The sequence below is a fragment of the Nematostella vectensis genome, chromosome 4 (assembly GCF_932526225.1).
Source record: "Nematostella vectensis chromosome 4, jaNemVect1.1, whole genome shotgun sequence".
Taxonomy (NCBI): Eukaryota; Metazoa; Cnidaria; class Anthozoa; order Actiniaria; family Edwardsiidae; genus Nematostella; species Nematostella vectensis.
The window spans coordinates 6,898,783-6,916,588 of record NC_064037.1 but is presented as its reverse complement, the minus strand read 5'-3'; the positions used below and the strand labels follow the sequence as shown (position 1 = coordinate 6,916,588).

General features: G+C 40.8%; 3 protein-coding genes across 8 annotated transcripts in view; 2 read left to right on the top strand and 1 right to left on the bottom strand.

Annotated features, from left to right (window-relative positions):
* Nucleotides 1-8,980, bottom strand: part of LOC5519676 (calcineurin-binding protein cabin-1) — a 50,444-nt gene extending 41,464 nt beyond the window's left edge. For 3 of the 6 annotated variants that reach the window (XM_048725892.1, XM_001639423.3, XM_048725893.1), the window contains exons 1-16: nucleotides 8,823-8,980; nucleotides 8,558-8,638; nucleotides 8,069-8,182; nucleotides 7,480-7,611; nucleotides 7,055-7,156; nucleotides 6,445-6,523; nucleotides 6,120-6,173; nucleotides 5,710-5,776; nucleotides 5,118-5,169; nucleotides 4,775-4,881; nucleotides 4,467-4,533; nucleotides 4,037-4,091; nucleotides 3,854-3,961; nucleotides 3,449-3,549; nucleotides 3,040-3,116; nucleotides 2,230-2,301 (exon numbers count right to left, since the gene is read on the bottom strand). In XM_048725892.1, the coding sequence (XP_048581849.1) occupies nucleotides 2,230-2,301; nucleotides 3,040-3,116; nucleotides 3,449-3,549; nucleotides 3,854-3,961; nucleotides 4,037-4,091; nucleotides 4,467-4,533; nucleotides 4,775-4,881; nucleotides 5,118-5,169; nucleotides 5,710-5,776; nucleotides 6,120-6,173; nucleotides 6,445-6,523; nucleotides 7,055-7,156; nucleotides 7,480-7,611; nucleotides 8,069-8,182; nucleotides 8,558-8,638; nucleotides 8,823-8,825 (1,271 nt within the window). In that variant the 5' untranslated portion in view covers nucleotides 8,826-8,980. Of the gene's footprint in view, nucleotides 1-194; nucleotides 645-667; nucleotides 1,525-1,550; nucleotides 2,184-2,229; nucleotides 2,302-3,039; nucleotides 3,117-3,448; nucleotides 3,550-3,853; nucleotides 3,962-4,036; nucleotides 4,092-4,466; nucleotides 4,534-4,774; nucleotides 4,882-5,117; nucleotides 5,170-5,709; nucleotides 5,777-6,119; nucleotides 6,174-6,444; nucleotides 6,524-7,054; nucleotides 7,157-7,479; nucleotides 7,612-8,068; nucleotides 8,183-8,557; nucleotides 8,639-8,822 lie in introns of those variants that run through there. The other 3 variants (XM_048725894.1, XM_048725896.1, XM_048725895.1) reach the window with 3 other exon arrangements.
* A 59-nt stretch (nucleotides 8,981-9,039) lies between these two features.
* LOC5519675 (FK506-binding protein 2) lies at nucleotides 9,040-11,812 on the top strand. The gene is made up of 2 exons (XM_001639511.3): nucleotides 9,040-9,453; nucleotides 11,099-11,812. Exons 1-2 carry the CDS (start codon nucleotides 9,135-9,137, stop codon nucleotides 11,407-11,409), a joined length of 630 nt encoding a protein of 209 aa, XP_001639561.1. The 5' UTR covers nucleotides 9,040-9,134; the 3' UTR covers nucleotides 11,410-11,812.
* Nucleotides 11,813-13,669: 1,857 nt separating this feature from the next.
* On the top strand, nucleotides 13,670-17,497 carry LOC5519590. Its single transcript, XM_032364609.2, has 3 exons — nucleotides 13,670-13,842; nucleotides 15,488-15,887; nucleotides 16,476-17,497. The coding sequence occupies exons 1-3, from the start codon at nucleotides 13,767-13,769 to the stop codon at nucleotides 16,726-16,728; spliced, it is 729 nt and encodes a 242-aa protein (XP_032220500.1). The 5' UTR covers nucleotides 13,670-13,766; the 3' UTR covers nucleotides 16,729-17,497.
* The last annotated feature ends 309 nt before the right edge of the window (nucleotides 17,498-17,806 follow it).

Here is a 17,806-nt window from a genome sequence, read left to right as displayed (position 1 = left end):
CTAATGCTGTTTGCACGGCGCTTAACACCCTTATAAACCTCTCACTGCTTGATGCAACATCACCCATACTGCCATACCTCTCGCTGTTTGATGCAACATCACCCATACTGCCCTACCTCTCACTGCTTGATGCAACATCACCCATACTGCCCTACCTCTCGCTGCTTGATGCAACATCACCCATACTGCCCTACCTCTCACTGTTTGATGCAACACCACCCATACTGCCCTACCTCTCACTGCTTGATGCAACATCACCCATACTGCCCTACCTCTCACTGCTTGATGCAACATCACCCATACTGCACTACCTCTCACTGCTTGATGCAACATCACCCATACTGCACTACCTCTCACTGCTTGATGCAACATCACCCATACTGCACTACCTCTCACTGCTTGATGCAACATCACCCATACTGCACTACCTCTCACTGCTTGATGCAACATCACCCATACTGCCCTACCTCTCGCTGTTTGATGCGACATCACCCATACTGTCCTACCTCTCACTGCTTGATGCGACATCACCCATAATGTACTACCTCTCACTGCTTGATGCAACATCACCCATACTGTACTACCTCTCACTGCTTGATGCAACATCACCCATACTGCACTACAATACCTCTCACTGCTTGATGCAACATCACCCATACTGCCCTACCTCTCACTGTTTGATGCAACATTACCCATACTGTACTACCTCTCACTGCTTGTTGCAACATCACCCATACTGCCCTACCTCTCACTGCTTGATGCGACATCACCCATACTGCCCTACAGTACCTCTCACTGCTTGATGCGACATCACCCATACTGCCCTACCTCTCACTGCTTGATGCAACATCACACATACTGCCCTACCTCTCGCTGCTTGATGCGACATCACCCATACTGTCCTACCTCTCGCTGCTTGATGCGACATCACCCATACTGTCCTACCTCTCACTGCTTGATGCAACATCACCCATACTGCACTACAGTACCTCTCACTGCTTGATGCAACATCACCCATACTGCCCTACCTCTCACTGCTTGATGCGACATCACCCATACTGCCCTACCTCTCGCTACTTGATGCGACATCACCCATACTGGCCTACCTCTCGCTGCTTGATGCGACATCACCCATACTGTCCTACCTCTCACTGCTTGATGCAACATCACCCATACTGCACTACAGTACCTCTCACTGCTTGATGCAACATCACCCATACTGTACTACCTCTCACTGCTTGATGCAACATCACCCATACTGCCCTACCTCTCACTGCTTGATGCGACATCACCCATACTGCCCTACCTCTCACTGCTTGATGCAGCATCACCCATACTGCCCTACAGTACCTCTCACTGCCTGATACAACATCACCCATACTGCCCTACCTCTCACTGTCTGATGCAGCATCACCCATACTGTCCTACCTCTCACTATTTGATGCAACATCACCCATACTGTCCTACCTCTCACTGCTTGATGCAACATCACCCATACTGTCCTACAGTACCTCTTACTGCTTGATGCAACATCACCCATACTGTACTACCTCTCACTGTTTGATGCAACATCACCCATACTGTCCTACCTCTCACTGTTTGATGCAACATCACCCATACTGTCCTACCTCTCACTGCTTGATGCAACATCACCCATACTGTCCTACAGTACCTCTCACTGCTTGATGCAACATCACCCATACTGCACTACAATACCTCTCACTGCTTGATGCAACATCACCCATACTGTCCTACAGTACCTCTCACTGCTTGATGCAACATCACCCATACTGTCCTACCTCTCACTGCTTGGTGCGACATAACCCATACTGTCCTACAGTACCTCTCACTGCTTGATGCGACATCACCCATACTGCCCTACCTCTCACTGCTTGATGCGACATCACCCATACTGCCCTACAGTACCTCTCACTGCTTGATGCGACATCACCCATACTGCACTACAGTACCTCTCACTGCTTGATGCAACATCACCCATACTGCACTACAGTACCTCTCACTGCTTGATGCGACATCACCCATACTGCCCTACAGTACCTCTCACTGCTTGATGCAACATCACCCATACTGCCCTACCTCTCACTGCTTGATGCAACATCACCCATACTGCCCTACAGTACCTCTCACTGCTTGATGCAACATCACCCATACTGCACTACAGTACCTCTCACTGCTTGATGCAACATCACCCATACTGCACTACAGTACCTCTCACTGTTTGATGCAACATCACCCATACTATCCTGACTACTCTCATCATCACCTCCACCAACGCCAGGTCTGTCAATAAAAAAAAAAGAAGAAAACATACCAGTAAACAAGCACAAATCAAAATCGTGAGACATAGTGGAATGTGCTTCACATGTGACTGACTTAACTTGTCAGTGTGTAGATACGGCCTGGGGGGGGGGGGTGATAAAAACAAACCAGGATGATCGTTGGCAAAATCAATTTTAACCCTAATGGATGGCACTGTGGGCCTGGTCAACAAAAATTCTTACCCGTAAGAGATAGCAAATTGGGTGTGGTTAAAAGAATTTTTAACCCTAACAGATAGCAGAATCGGAAAAATCCCCTCAGGAATTGCAATTGGTCGAATTTTATACCCTAAGAGATAACAAAATCGGAAAAAATCCTTCAGCACCCCCTAAGGAATGGCAGTTGGTCAAAATTTTATACCCTAAAAGACGATCACTCCCGTCTACTTTTCTGGAGAGTCCCCCCCTCGAGATACAGATTGCTCCATGAGTTTACACTCATAACTGTGGGTTAGAGTGTAGCCAATGCCACTGAAGATTGTACCACAGACCAGCATCTTTAATATCCCCTAATAACTCCGGCTTAAACCCTTATCCTAGGAATCCTAAGAGCCAGGTCCTTAAATCTCTGTAATAATCCAAGTTAATGTAACCCAGGTCATCTTTTTTGCTACTGTGAGGACGTGCTATCACAACAATTTCAAAGAAAGCAATCAGACCATCAAGAAGATATAATTTCTTTTGACATAGTCTACTGTACCTCAGAGAGAAAGGCAGAAAAGACTGAATCAGCTCTCTGTAGTTGACCTCTTCTTCTTTTTTCTTACTTGTGCGAACCTATCATAACCGAAGAAATCATTTTATTTACAGCACAAAACCATTCTCTAGTCAAATGATAACAAAAGTCTACATGCAGAACCTCAAAAGTCCGAGAGACGAAACTGATTTTTAAGACCTGTGAAGAATTTTTCTAGAATAAATATGCACTGAATGAAAATTGATCAAAATGTAAGAAAATGATGAAAATAACTCTCCTTCATAGCAGAAATCATTACATTGACAGAACAAACTATATTTTAGTTGAAAACCAAAGTCTTACTGCAGAAAAGCAAGGAAAATGCAAGGAAATGACCAAAATGTCTATGTTTACCGTGTCGTCTGCTACCTACCCTTGCAGAACGTCGCTTGGGAGGAAATTCAGTGTCCATACCACTAGGGGGTGGTTTCTTTCTTTTTGCTGTTTTCTTTGGTAGCTTGTCCTCATTATCAGCTGATACATTAAAGATACACAATGAAGTACAGTAGTATGCAATGTAACATGGTAAAGGGTTTTTTTAAAAAAAAAGCACCACAAAAAGAAGGGTAAGAAATCATAGTTTTTTTTTCCCGGGTGGGGTGGGGGGGGGAGTTTCTATCAAAACCATTTGCTAGGTTGGCAAATATTCAAACATGTAGGCAGTCATGATTTTCCTTGTGGAGAGGGAGAAGGCTGTGTGTTCCCCCCTTACCTACACGAATGTTCCTGCACTTCAATTTTTCTCTTAGTTTATACTACAGAGTCTCAGTCTACTGACCTGGGTTTCCTGTTGCCTTATAGACTTGAAATCCCTCGGTGGAAAAGTTTGAAGCTGGTGTCTGATCCGAGAGTTTGGCTAGTGAAGCCTTGTGTGGCATTGAAATGTCTAGTTAAGAAAAACATTAACACTATTTCAAACATGGCCTAAAAATGAGTCAAAGTTTTCCTAGTCACTGCTTACCTGGTGTTACAATAGCTTTGTAGTAGCTCTCCAAGTTAATCCGTCTTGCTAGCGACTAAAATTAATAACTCATGAGTAAAACAACCAGCTTAAAATATATTCCCTTTCTTGGAATATGTAGCACTGCCTCTAAGAAGTAAGATCCACAGTACTGTATGTAATATTTCAAACAAGTGCCCCTTCCCAAAACATTTTTATATTCATAATATCATAAAAATGTATAAATATTGTTTATATTAGGGGGCATGTTAGGGGTTCTTCATCCTGAGTATACACCCCAGGTGTAAAAACATGGAACAATAACAGAAAGTTTGGGCTAATTGAAAGGAATGCCAGCCTTTTGGAAATGGAAAGCCACACGCATGTTGCATCAGCAACATGTGTAATGAAAGGCCCTGTTTGTGTCTTTTGCACAGTTGCATATACCAACCTTAGGATCATCTGGAGATGTGAGATGGTCATACAATGCAACGAAGCATTCACCAAGAGCTGCCCACCTTAAACAAACATGACCGCAAAAAAACTTACAAGGTGTAGTAAAAGGTGCATTTTAAGAGGTAAATTACACATTCTTGGTTGCAAAATGATTTACAATCACAGAATCACAGAATTAAATAAGAATTCTGACTAAATGGCTTATAGTTTTATTGAATTAGTGGTCTTCACAACAGATTTACAAAAGAAATTGTAAAAGACCAATTGCATTTTTTGGTAAAATTAACATTTTAAACATTTTACGTGTAGGAGGTGAGAGGTTTAACAGGCTCCAGTGGTGCTGGCTCTTTTCTGTACGTCTCAATAACCCTTAGTCGCTCTTCTCGCAAATGTAATGCTTCCTTGACATGCTGCAATGCAAAGTAAAGGAGAAGGTCAATTTTCTCAGAGCACCAAAATCTCTTTAAACCGTTTAAATTTCCACTCCTGGAAGTTTCCAATTACAGTGTTTCTATAGAAAAATGGGGTTTTCAACACCTGGAAATCATAACTGAGGCCTCTACACCTGTAGGCCTTTTCTGGAATCCCATTAATAATACTAAATATTTCTAAAATAATCTTTTATAATTTAAGATGAATTTCATACCTGTTCTGCTTCTTCTGTATACTCATCATCAACTGTGTTAACAAATAAGCTCCTGAATTTGAACGTAAAAAAGAAACACTATTGCCCCTCTCTTAAATATACAGCAGAAAAAAACAGATGAACATAATAGGTCATTCCAGCTATAAGCATGTGCGTGAACTCACCATGGGAACCTACCTCAACTACCGGCATGCAGCATGCGCTTCATTTGATGTAAGCTTAAAAATGGTGTGCTGCATTCTAATAGTTGAGGTAGGTTTCTTTGGTTATACGCGTGCAAACTTATAACTGGAATGGCCTATTCTGTTTATCTGATTATCATAAAAGGGGCTATATTGAATAACAAGATGGCTATCAACTCTCCGGCATTAGGAGGGAGTCTTAAAATTTTAGATAAAACCTCCCAGCTTCAGACCAAAACCAGAAATCTCTCAGTTTGGCACTCCCGAGAAAGAAAAATCTTCTGGTTTGGGATGGAACTCTCAAGGTTTTGGACAGATGATTGGTGAACCCCCCAAAAAAGGCGAGACCAATCCTAGGTTTTCTATAGCCTGGATGTCAAAAGGAACATGTGTACAATAGGCACCATTACCTCAAGTACTGATAATCACGCTGGAGGTAGGGTTCTTCAGAAAAAATCTTGTCTCGTAATGCAAGGCCTGGGTGTATGAACAAAGAAAAAGTGGAATACAATTTTGTGCAATACAGTACATACAGAAATTAGTCTTCAGAGACCTCAGGAGCGGATACAGTGGGGGTGGATTGGGTGGATATCCACCCCCCTTTTGAGCAAAAAAAATTTCAAAAGTCACTTTGTATAAAAAAACTACGGAGAAGGTACTGTCCATGTGCCATCTCCTGCTTGACTTTTCTGATGCGACAAATTCAGCTTGAAGTATTGTTAGATCTATGTGACCTACCAAGAACCACTGGATCAGATACAAGCCGTCTATCCAGCCATTACCCCCCCTCCCCTATTATAAAATAATCATGGATCTGTACCTTTTATGAAATGTTCATCTCTGTCCAGTGCTTCAGATATCACTCCTAAACATGCTGAAGAGAATAGAAAATAAAAACTGTAGTGTTTAACTAATAATACCTTCTCCCTACACTGACACTGGCAGGTGCGTTCCCAGGATTGGCCGAGGAGGGGTGCGCAGTCATAGGTATCATATGGAAAAAGCATAGTATTTGTAGATTCCTTAAATAAGAAATGACCCACTTTTTGGCCACCACTTTTGACACTTTTTAGCGCCCCGCGCACCCCCCCCCCCCCCCAGTGTACGCGCCTGACTGCGTATGAAACAGGAAGGTGTTAACTCACTGGCATAGTCTCCAATAGCATAAAGCACTGAACACAGCTGACTTAAACAGAGCCAATGCTTGGGGTTACACCTCAGACCCTAAAGGAAAAGGGGGAGTTACTGTAGCACTAACAACACTTGTCAATGTCACTCTTTATTAAATACTGTACATGCATGACATAATTAACCTGAACATTCTACCAGGAGCATCACAATCAACCAATCAATCAACAAACCATTATTAATAATCAAATTAATTAATCGTCTATAGACAATCAACCAAAAATCAATAAAAAATATTCAATTTGTGAATTGGCAATTAGCGAATCAATCAATTGAATTGAATTAATTAAGCAAGGTAACCCTCTGCTGTCACTGTGTAGAAACATGTTATAGGAAACATCCAATGAGTATAGTCTTAGACCACACCCTCTCCAGAAAATACCAGTGAACACTTAGGAGTTTGGAAATTTTGTAACACAGAAGTATTTAGATTGTTTAGAGTTATATGCTTCCCACACCTGCTGTGTAACCCAGCCTTGGCTGCAACAAGCTGAATAAACTATTATTTCATTACAAACTCCTAATCAAACAGAAAAGGTATTTAATGGGACAGTTCTCTTATTCTACCTCCTGGAATGCTTGTCTGGCCAGTCCCAAGTTACTGGACTTGATGGCTACTGTGCCGATATGATACCAGACGGTCACATCAGAGTCATCCAACAGTACTGCCTAAAAAAGGCATCAAAGACAACGTAGGGAACGTTGAATACGGTAGCCATAGGAAGAAATGCTGTCAATCACAGGGGCCTTATCTGGACTACTATTTAAGCTACAATCAGCTGATACTCAGCTTTTGTAAATGAGTATCAATGTTAAGGTCCTTTGGCTACACAACCAATTACCTACAGGAACCTATGAATACTCAATTAAAGTGATTGGAGTGATTCATAATGTATTAATTGGTTGCCTTTTGTAACACTTGTGAATTTTTGTAACATTGCATGATACTGCCCATATAGAATAGTACCAGTAATCCCTGAAGGGTGCTATACCTCTAGATAGGCATCAGTGGCTTTCTCCCAGTCACCCCTATTCTCAGCTAGCACTGCCAAGTTCTTGTAGGCTGAATACTTAAGCACTTGCCCTGGCTTGTGAAGACCTTCATCCTCCTCAGGAACTGGTGCCTAAGGAAACAGAAATAAAAATCAAAGTAAAGACAACTAAACAGTCACATATTTTGCAACTACTGTGGATTTTCCAAAGGGGACCAAAGAATATAATTTTGTTGCAAGTAAAAATCACAAGCCTATGATCCATGATCAGGCAGAAGCATATCTAAAAAAAATGGGGTCCAAAGTAGTAATTCAGTAGATCAGTAAGTCAGTAGATATATCTAAAAGGATTTTCTATCCAAATACACACATAAAATAAAACACCTTCTTAACTACCAAAGAAAGGGGTCAACCAGAGTCGAACTTATCTCGTCACATGAGCAGGGTGGGTCCAAACCCCTGCCCCCCCCCCCTAATCTAGACACATGCCTGGTACGAGTCTAAATTGTAAAATTAATCTGCCCTTAGCATTGCAATCTCACATGCAGCCCAACATATCAGCCCCCCACACGCTCGTGCTTCTTCTTACCTCTTTGACTAGATGCGACTCTAGGAGTAGATTGTAAGTCTGCTCTGCCCTGACGCTGTCACCTGCCTCTTGATGCTGTAGTGCTTTGTTATACAACCCAAGAGCTTCAGCTTCCTTAATAACCAAAGAGCACATTACACTGGCAAGGAACTATAGCCTCAGCAATTATGACTAACCAATCAATTAATCAATAGGGGAGTCCTTTAAGTACAGGGGGAAGTACGTATATTAAATGTACTATATAATTTTCAGTGATATCATTTCGAGGAAAAACACAAATCAACTGATGACTAAATTGAGATTCAAACCGAATGCACAGCACTGCACTTTGTACCGCGTAAGAGCTCCGCTAAAAAAATCTTAAAGTATTTTTTAAGATCAGCTAGACCTTAGTTGATAACCTACCTTAGTAAGACTATGGTTTGTGTATTTTGAACAAAATCGTTAATAAGAATAATTGAGTACAATAAGCTTTTCAATTTCACAAACCTGCGCTTGTTTGATACTCTCCTGCGTCCTCTCCGGTTCACTCTCTTCGCTGGAGTCGACATTTAGAGCACTGAGGCGAATCTAGAATATAAATCACATTACGCTATAACGTTGCAATATTAGTTATGGTAATAGCAAGAACCTTATAGATGTATACTTTTCTCTTAAGTTAATTAATTTTGATTTCACTGAAGAAGAGTAAAAAGAAAAACCACAATCTATTTAGATGGAAACGCAAATCGGATCATCCCAAATTGAAGCATACCATAATATAAGTCGACTATGCTACCGCTACGATGATCCTCTACCTAGAATAAGCATCATAATGCTATCGCACATGTAGGAGTTTCAAAAACCTTTCACTTCGGTCCAAGCCGCCATTTTGTCTTCTCGGGGGTTTCTCTAGGTTGGGTTCCCTGTGTGCGGCGTGGATGTTCCGACCAAGTAGGGTTTAGCTTCAGATTCCCTGTGTAAGGCGCGGCTACTTAATCTAGGGGATATCCGATGTAGAGTTGAAGGGATAGCCACGTACTCATAAGCATTCCAACCCTTTTGCCGGTACTCAAACCACACCAACATGAAAGGCTTAATGAATCTTCTAGCCATCGTGGCTTTCTCTGGGCTAGCCCTAGGGGCAGAAGAGCCTAAAGGGGAGCTCAAAATTGAAGTTGTTTCCAAGCCCGAAAAGTGCACACGAAAGACCCATGTAGGGGATACCCTTTCAATGCATTACACGGGACGGTTAGCAAATGGCAACAAGTTCGACTCAAGTCTAGATAGAGGCAAAACCTTCGACTTTACACTCGGCAAAGGCATGGTTATCCAGGGTTGGGAACAAGGTTTACTCGATATGTGCATCGGAGAGAAACGTAAACTGACTATCCCGCCACATCTAGGTAAGCCATTTCAGTGCTCGATAGTAACCAGTCAACTGCTAACAAAGCCATTGAGTGGAGGTATTCAAATACTCGACAAGTACCCGTTCTAGCCGCTTTCATGATATATGAATTTTTCATTACCTCAATGCAAAGACTTTCTTTTTAATAAAAATTGGTGAAGATTTTATAAAAAATTTCTAAAAAGCTGTTACAAACAGTTTATTACCCAAATCTGCGGTAGACTACACATCGGACGCCAAAGAGAAATATGTTTTCTTTCCGCGTTTATACATGCTCGTAGACCGGCGTCAAATACGATTGATTCATGATGAAATTTTTTAGATAACTTCATTTCCCATGGAGGGCCAAACAAGGGCACAAGTGCTATTGTCGTCTGGTCAATCTGCATTTCCTTATAGCTTTCGGATGTTGGTCTAGATACCTTGGCACTTTGCACTTGAGTTATCTTTTGCAAATTTTATATTGATAAACTACTGAAACAAAAATCAAAGCAACACTTGGACAACAAATAAGCTACTTATTAGCAATTTTGATAATAATTGATTATTAAGACTAACGAAGGAGGACAATTGTTTTAGTGTGGTAACATGGATTTGTTTGAGGTTTTGTTGTGACCCAAAATGATTGGATTCAGAATTGTAAAGAAAATTGTGATTTAATAAAGAAAAAAAATTAATTTGTGATTTTGTCCACAATTAAAATTCAATATAGATATATTTTGTGTATCATTGTTCGGAATGTTGTACCTCATTAAAAATAACTTGAATCATAAAAACACATTTGCTCTAGTTTCTTTTTACTACCCACTTCTTTGAATGCAGGGATATTATTTCTTGATATTTTACATTGGTTTCATGTAAGCAACTAAAAATTGAAATAAATGCCCTCAAATAATGTATTTTTTTAAGTAATTTGTTATTAAGTAAGTTTTATTAGAATAATAAACTTTATTAAATTCCATAAAAATGAAATTGAATATATAGACTAAACTTGTACTAGAATAAAACATAATAAGCCGACAATATTTGGGGATGTACAAATTGCCCATATCATAAAAAGATACTCTTGTTACATGTTTTTGCTTTTGTTTGAACTCAAGGAAATCCATAGAAATTCAGTGCTGATAAGGATATAAGCTGTTCCCAAACCCTCTAGAAGATACATATACCTATATAAGTGTGGTGGAGCTATTGCATTTAAAACTTTTAAGTTTAAAACACAAAACTAATATCAGATGCAAAATCAGGTGCTATCAGGTTCTCTTGACAGACGAAAATTCCCATGTTATTTCTGACCTTGATATATTGAAGTATTTCTTGATTGACAGTTTTGACAACATGAATGCCCTTGGCCAATCAGAAAACCCTCCAATAACCTTTTGTCACCAAGTTTAAACATGAGATCTTACATCTAGAGCCACACAATGCAGTTTGAGGGAAATTGACAAAAAAAATTGACATTTTTTTTATCCCAATGAAGGGCTAAGGTTTGAAATGTCAGCAAAACTACTTTGTTTTAACTTATACCATTCCAACCTTGTGTTGATTTTCCCCTATTCCACTGCACCTAAGCAGACCGTCTGGTTTACATAAAGTATGGCCTTTCTCATAACCTCAAATGTCTACTTCTTTCTCTCTAACAGCATATGGTGAGAATGGTGCAGGTGCGGCTATCCCACCCCACGCCACACTTTACATGGACGTCGAACTTGTAGAGATCCAGGGCAGCAAAGAAAGTGATCCCAATGTATTTGGCATGATTGACAAGAATAACGACAAGGTGTTGACACAAGAGGAAGTAAAGAATTACTTGAAAGAACAGGGAGGCATGCCAAGTGATGATGAGGCTAGCCATGACACCATCGTGTCTGAGATATTCCAGCAAGAGGATAAGGATAAGGATGGTACAATATCTTTTGACGAGTTTACCGGCCCAAAGCGTGATGAGCTCTGAGTTTGATGTTTGGATGAAGGACAAAGAAAACTGGGAATAATGTCTATGTATGAAAGTTCATTTAAGCTTATTGAACAAAAAAAAAGACCCTTTGACACTATTCACAAAATTGGTCAAAAGTTGTGTACTGAACAGACCGTTGATATTTATGTTGTTGTTATAAAGAAAGTACTGGTATATGGTCACATGTATATAATGAAATGACATATGTCGCCTTGTTATATTACTGTATCATTTAGCAACTAGCTTTGTTTTATTTCGTTAACCATAATTCTGTGCTATATTGAATTATTTTGATACATCAGCTGATTTATGAGCTATTATCCGACTCTTATATCAGCATAGACAATGTAATTAGAGTTAGAGCTGTGTATTCTTTAATAAGTAAAGATTGATTTTAAAAGATTGTGCCTTATTTAACGAAATGTAAACAATACATAATGAATTGGTTCTAACACTTTGCTACCTATAATGTGCCCGTTTTAACACAATGACACGCACACAAAAGAGTGTCCAGTGCTGTACGGAATGCCCGCCGAGACTGGGTTCCCTATCATGCATCACACACCGAACGCACGATGAAAACGCACAACGTTTTACACTGCAACACGCGCGAGTTTATGTGTGGAAAATATTTTATTGGGGTTCCCCCCCCCCTTTTTCACACTTAATCTGCATTTCGCTAAAGTGAAACACGGCAACAATTGGAACCTCTAGTAAATTAACAAAAGGCAAAAATTATTCGCGCGAATAATCTTAAGGCATTATCACAATACAAAAGAACATGCATAGTGTCATACAAAAGTGGTCACACCAAAAAGTAACTTATTTTTGCGACCTTAAGCTCGTTATTTCTTTGAAAAGGTTCTGAGAAAAAAAGGTCATATACACATTCATTGATATGGAACTTCATTATTCCTTTTTTAAGGGGGGGGGGGGGGGAGAAATGTGATATTCCGGCTCCGCTCAAGTATTAGTTTTTGGCTGAATGTTTTCACGTTACCATCCTTCCGAAATGACATCGTGCAGTTCCCTTCACCCAGTCAATAAGGTCGAGGGTTCGTTTAAAAGCGGAATCACTTTTTAATTGCACTGCGCACCCCTTCTGCGCATAGTGGCGCGCGCTGTTCGAATGTTTCGGTGGCGCGCCGAGGTTGTTTTGGCTAAACAGCTTTTACTAAGTTCCCTATATTAGACTCATTTTCGGCTCGATTTTCGTGAATTTTTCAGATTTTATTAATACATCTATGCTTTGTCAGATCTCGCAAGATTCACACTTGTTTGAAATCAAATTATATTTTTTCATGCAAGGTAAATGGAAGCAATTTTTTTATATTAAAATAAAAATATCGAAATCTGCGCGATGATTTTTTTTCTAAATCTACAGTAACACCTAACAATACTCCAGCTTGAAGCACGCGAATTTTTGGCTTAAAACTGACCTGTCAAACTTCGCGATTGATGAATCTTTATTTTACGCCAGAATTGTCTTCGCAATCTTTGAAAAAAAATAAATGCACTCTTGCCTACAAAGATCCATCCCCGAATTTACGCCCCCTGCTAAGTCCACACCCTAAGGCAACTTGTGTGAGAGGGGCAAGCGGACCAGTGTTGCACAAGAATAAATAAGATAATTTGAAAACTAAAGAATTTTTCTTTTTCAACATTTGAGCCCAAGCCGCGCCTCTTCTAAACTATTACCCGGCTAAAATAACCTTACCGAAAGTACTTGCTTAATGCAGTTGCATGTCGAGCCTGCGTTTATGAGAAACTAGAATCGAAAGTTGAGGATATGAACGCGCTTCAAACGAAGCCCACGCCAGCGTCACACATGGTAATCGACGAGCTGCCTTGTTTGTTAAAACAAGGTCGGTACCTATTTTTAATTACATTTTTTGAAATCCCTTAACTTCAATATTGTTTATGCCAAGTTTTAAAAAATTCTGGATAGTAGAACTATTTCAAGGAAATTACCTTAAGCACGAAGGCTTTCTCTGTCAAATTATACCGGAGCCGCACATTCCATCACACGACAATGGCCGACCTGCCATCCTATCATCGACAGTGTGACAAAGAGAAATAAATAGAATACTAATCATCACCATTTGGATAAATGCGATGATTCATTTTATCTACAGTAGAGTTTAATCAAAACACACTTTGTTTGTTTCGAACATGATGTGATTCACATTTGAGTCCCCCTCACATTCCATCAACACTTGTCTATCATTAACTCTTGTGTGTAGTGACCTCCCCCCAATTCATCCATCGTCTATGCGCTGGAATAAAAACACTGAAAACGAACTCGATCTCCAACAGTTGTGAGGGACAAAGTGTTTAGTATTAGGTGGGTAGTTATGGCTTCGCTCGCTCATCTCACGATCGCTGGTATTGCTTTGAGCATCTTGCTGACGGGTGGACAAGAAACGCACGGTAATGAAATCAGTTCGTTCTATCTTTATTACTTATCATTGTGATTTATCCACTTCTTATTTTGGAGTGTAGGGGCATGTTATCACAAGAAGTAGTACTCTACATTCAAGATATATAGGATCTTCGAGAAAACAAAAGGATTTCGAGAATGAAGATGTCATGTTTTTCTTTTCCCTATCTTACTATCTGTTAGATAGTAAGTCTCTGATGTCCTGATGCGTATTGTATTTATAAAAAGGTCTAGGCACAAGCTAAACCCTTTTCTAACTGGGCTTTATTAGACTATCTGTGACTGGGTAACAAGGTTAATAGTGCTATATCTTGTTTTCTCTGAAATTAATTTGGGCTAAGACTTTCATGCACTGACCCCAAACATAAAAATAAAATCGTTACAGAATATCTCTTGACGTCACAATGACTTATATTCGTGTGCGTTTAAGCTTTTTCTTTAAAATCTCTTTTACAAGTTCAAATATGAGTGTTATATCATTTACATATATAAGCATTAGAGTCTTTTTGCTCAAAGGTCACCGCGCAGTCTTGATAATGAGTTTTAATACTTGTCACCAAATGCATGTGTGTACTCTCTCATCAAGTGAAGAAATGTAAGGGCTGATGGAGTGTGGGTGGTTAGCCACTGACGCGTTGCGGATACAGGATATCCAGAACCCCTCTGAAAGAAGGGGGAGGTACATATTTTATGGGATAGAGGGGGATAGATAGGTCGATTTCTTATTCGGAATACTTCCAAGTTCAATGTCATTTTAAGGTAGCCGCATCATGGGGGCTTTGTAAACTGTATCACTTTGAATCAAGACAATGGTTGTGGCAATCTTTACTCAGTTGAGAAGGTCGGTACTAGTCTCCCCAAAACGACAACGTATTTTTGTTAAACTACAACGTGTTCCTCATATTTCCTGTGCCACTTATAGGAAAAGGTAGTCATCGCGCACGTTCACACTTCATCCCATTTAAATAACACACAATTATTAAAAGGCGTTATCCATTGAAAATGACAGTTGGCTTTTCTACAACAAAAATAGGCGTGCTCTTTTCTATTTACAGTCGTTTGACAAAAGGTTGTCATCAACCGGCTTCGGGACTACGCGACAAGCCCGCATGTAAGCATGGGTAAAAACCACTGAAGCGCCTAGCTGCATATATTAGCCACCGCTAACGCGTCTAATGCTGCATTCACACCAAAACCATGTTTAGTTAAACAAGGTTTTTCTTTGCCTGATAACTTGCCAAGTTTCTTATTGTGTTAGCTAAATGATCACTTAGTAACACGTACAGCACAGTCTATTCAGTTTTGTTCTTGGTTCTTTCCACTCTTGGGAGATTGAGATTTAAACCAGTTTAATTGAACCACCTTTAAACTGGTTTAAGTGCTGGTGTGGATGCAGTATAAGTCTGAAGTTATGTGGTGGCTCATATATGCATGTTATGTGGTGGCTCATATATGCTAGGCGATTCAGTGGTTTTTACCCATGCTTACATACGGGCTTGTCGCGTAGTCGCGGAGCCAGTTCATGCCATCCTCTTGTCGAACGACTGTATACCATAGCCCACTAGCCGATGCTTATACCATGTACCTATTAATTTGATCCACGTGTATTCATCAACGTGTCCCTCTTTGTATTAGCGTACTTCAAGATTCCTCCAAAGCGTGTAACGGCATATGAGCTCGCACACTACTTCCTCAATCCCATGCCTAACGACCTACAACCCGGACGACACGATAAGCGAGATGCTGGTGACGAGTTTCCTTTTACCTACAACGTGGTTTATGTCTTGGACTCATCGACATCAATTACAAAAGTTGACTTTGAAAACGGTATCAAGGCGATACAACTACTGACGGCAAAGGCGCGGAATGACACCAAGTTCGCCCTGATCTTGTACGCGGCTGAGCCTGTTATGGTTACTAACTTTACGACCCAGGCCTCCATGCTACAGTTACTGACCAACGTACAAAGACTCTATGGCAAGACCAACACCTTCTCTGCGCTGGAACTTTGCAGAAAACTATTCTTTGTGAAGAGGTAGGGTTGATTTTAACGTTTGTTCTTGGAATAAATACGTCTTGGAATATGATGACAGTTCTCATTATATTACGTGCGATGGGAAAAGAATTAGTATCGCATTATACTGGTATAATGATATGGTACTAGCCTCGTTCCCTGGCTATCCGCGATCAGTTCTAAGATTCCAAATCCATTGGCTGGTCCAGGAGTGTTTGATTTATGAAAACTCTTCCAATCCCTTAATTGAGTTCCAACTAAAGTGAAGCATCATTTTGAAAAGAGTTGGTTATTGAGCCCCCTAAACCCCCCTGAATCCGCCACTGAAATGCTAACTGAGATGCTGACTAAACCTGTCGTATAGGCAAGCACAAACCAAAAGGTGGCGTCACATAAAAGCTGACCAGAGACGCAAATCGACGAGAGGCTAGTAAGGTATCTATTCGGTGATTGGCACTAAGAAATCAAGTTACAACAACAACAAAAAGACGGAAGGGAGAGGGAGAGACGAGCGCGATCAACCCCTCTTCATTCCCGAGAGGATTATTCTTAGAAAGCAAATCTTATCCGCCATTACAATGTCATCTTTTATAATGAATTGTTTTTCAGTGGTTCCCTTAACCGCGTGCTGCTAGTTACGGATGGTCTATCAAATATGAACCAAGACAAAATGCTATACGAAGCATTCCAGCTAAAAATGAGTAACATAGAGATCTTCGTGGTGGCTGTAGGCCGGTACAATTACGGCGCGGACGAGATCTCGTCCCTGTCCTCTATACCCACGACCCATATCTACCGCGTGGAAAGCATGAGGGGACTGGTTCGGATCATCATGTGGATACCAACTGGGGAGAGAGGTTGACTTGCCATATCTTGCTGTTTGGCCCCGCCGTCATCGCTTATAACGCATGCGCAAAGTGTAGGTGATGACCACCAAGATTCCGAACTATTCGAATTTCACGTGGTGTTGGTTTGCCTGTGGTTGGGGTCGTGTCGTCAGGACTCTGTACTCTTTGGTACGTTTGGCTCTTCTCACCTACCCATATCAACCGAAGGTTTGGGTTGCAAAGAGTCTCGCGGACTTCGTCGCGCATTATTGCCGAGTACTCGTTTGGATTGTCCAAAGATATCATATAGTCTAAGTATGTGCAGCCCAGTGTTTGGTAGCGTTCTCAGTGCAAACGATACTTCTTTTGTATGGTAGATTACCTCAGCAATGCTAGAGACAAAGCCAAACATCTATGGCCTTTAAAGGATTATCATTTATAGCCGTAGCAGACATAGCATAATTATTAAGCGGGGGGGGGGGGGGGGGCTGCGATACAGAAACATTAAGAAAACAATGGGGGGCACAGCCACGCCCCTACTGGTCATTTCCTTATAATTTTTGAAAATATTTGGATGCCCGGGCCAAGTGCCCCATTCCCTGCTGCGGTCCTAGCATTTCATAATAATAATATCCATATAATATCTTGTGATCCTGCTCTTCCAATCACCAGTCGTTTTTTAAAATAGGCATATGAGGCGTTCTCTTCTTCAATCTTCATTCGAAAAATGACATCACAACAGTAGTTTCGAGCTTTTCAAACAAGCTGTACGGCAAGAGCTGAATAAATTCCAATGTTGGAAAAGACTCTTCATTTCACAACACAGTTCAATATAATGGGGGGCGGGGGGTGTAAGTCAATCATTACACAGGATCATTCCCACTACTTTATCGCCCTTTGTTCAAGAGGTCCTCGCACCGCCGAAAACCAAGCCTGACAGGGGCGTATCCAGGGGGTGGCCCAGGGGGCCCGGCCCCCCCTTTTAGCAGGCAAAAATACAGTAAATGTATGAGACATTATCTAAAATACAGGAGAAAATGCCTTGAAAGTCTCTTTTGGCCCCCTCCTGTTGAAAATCCTAGCTACGCTCCTGCCTGATTTCGTTCATCGAAA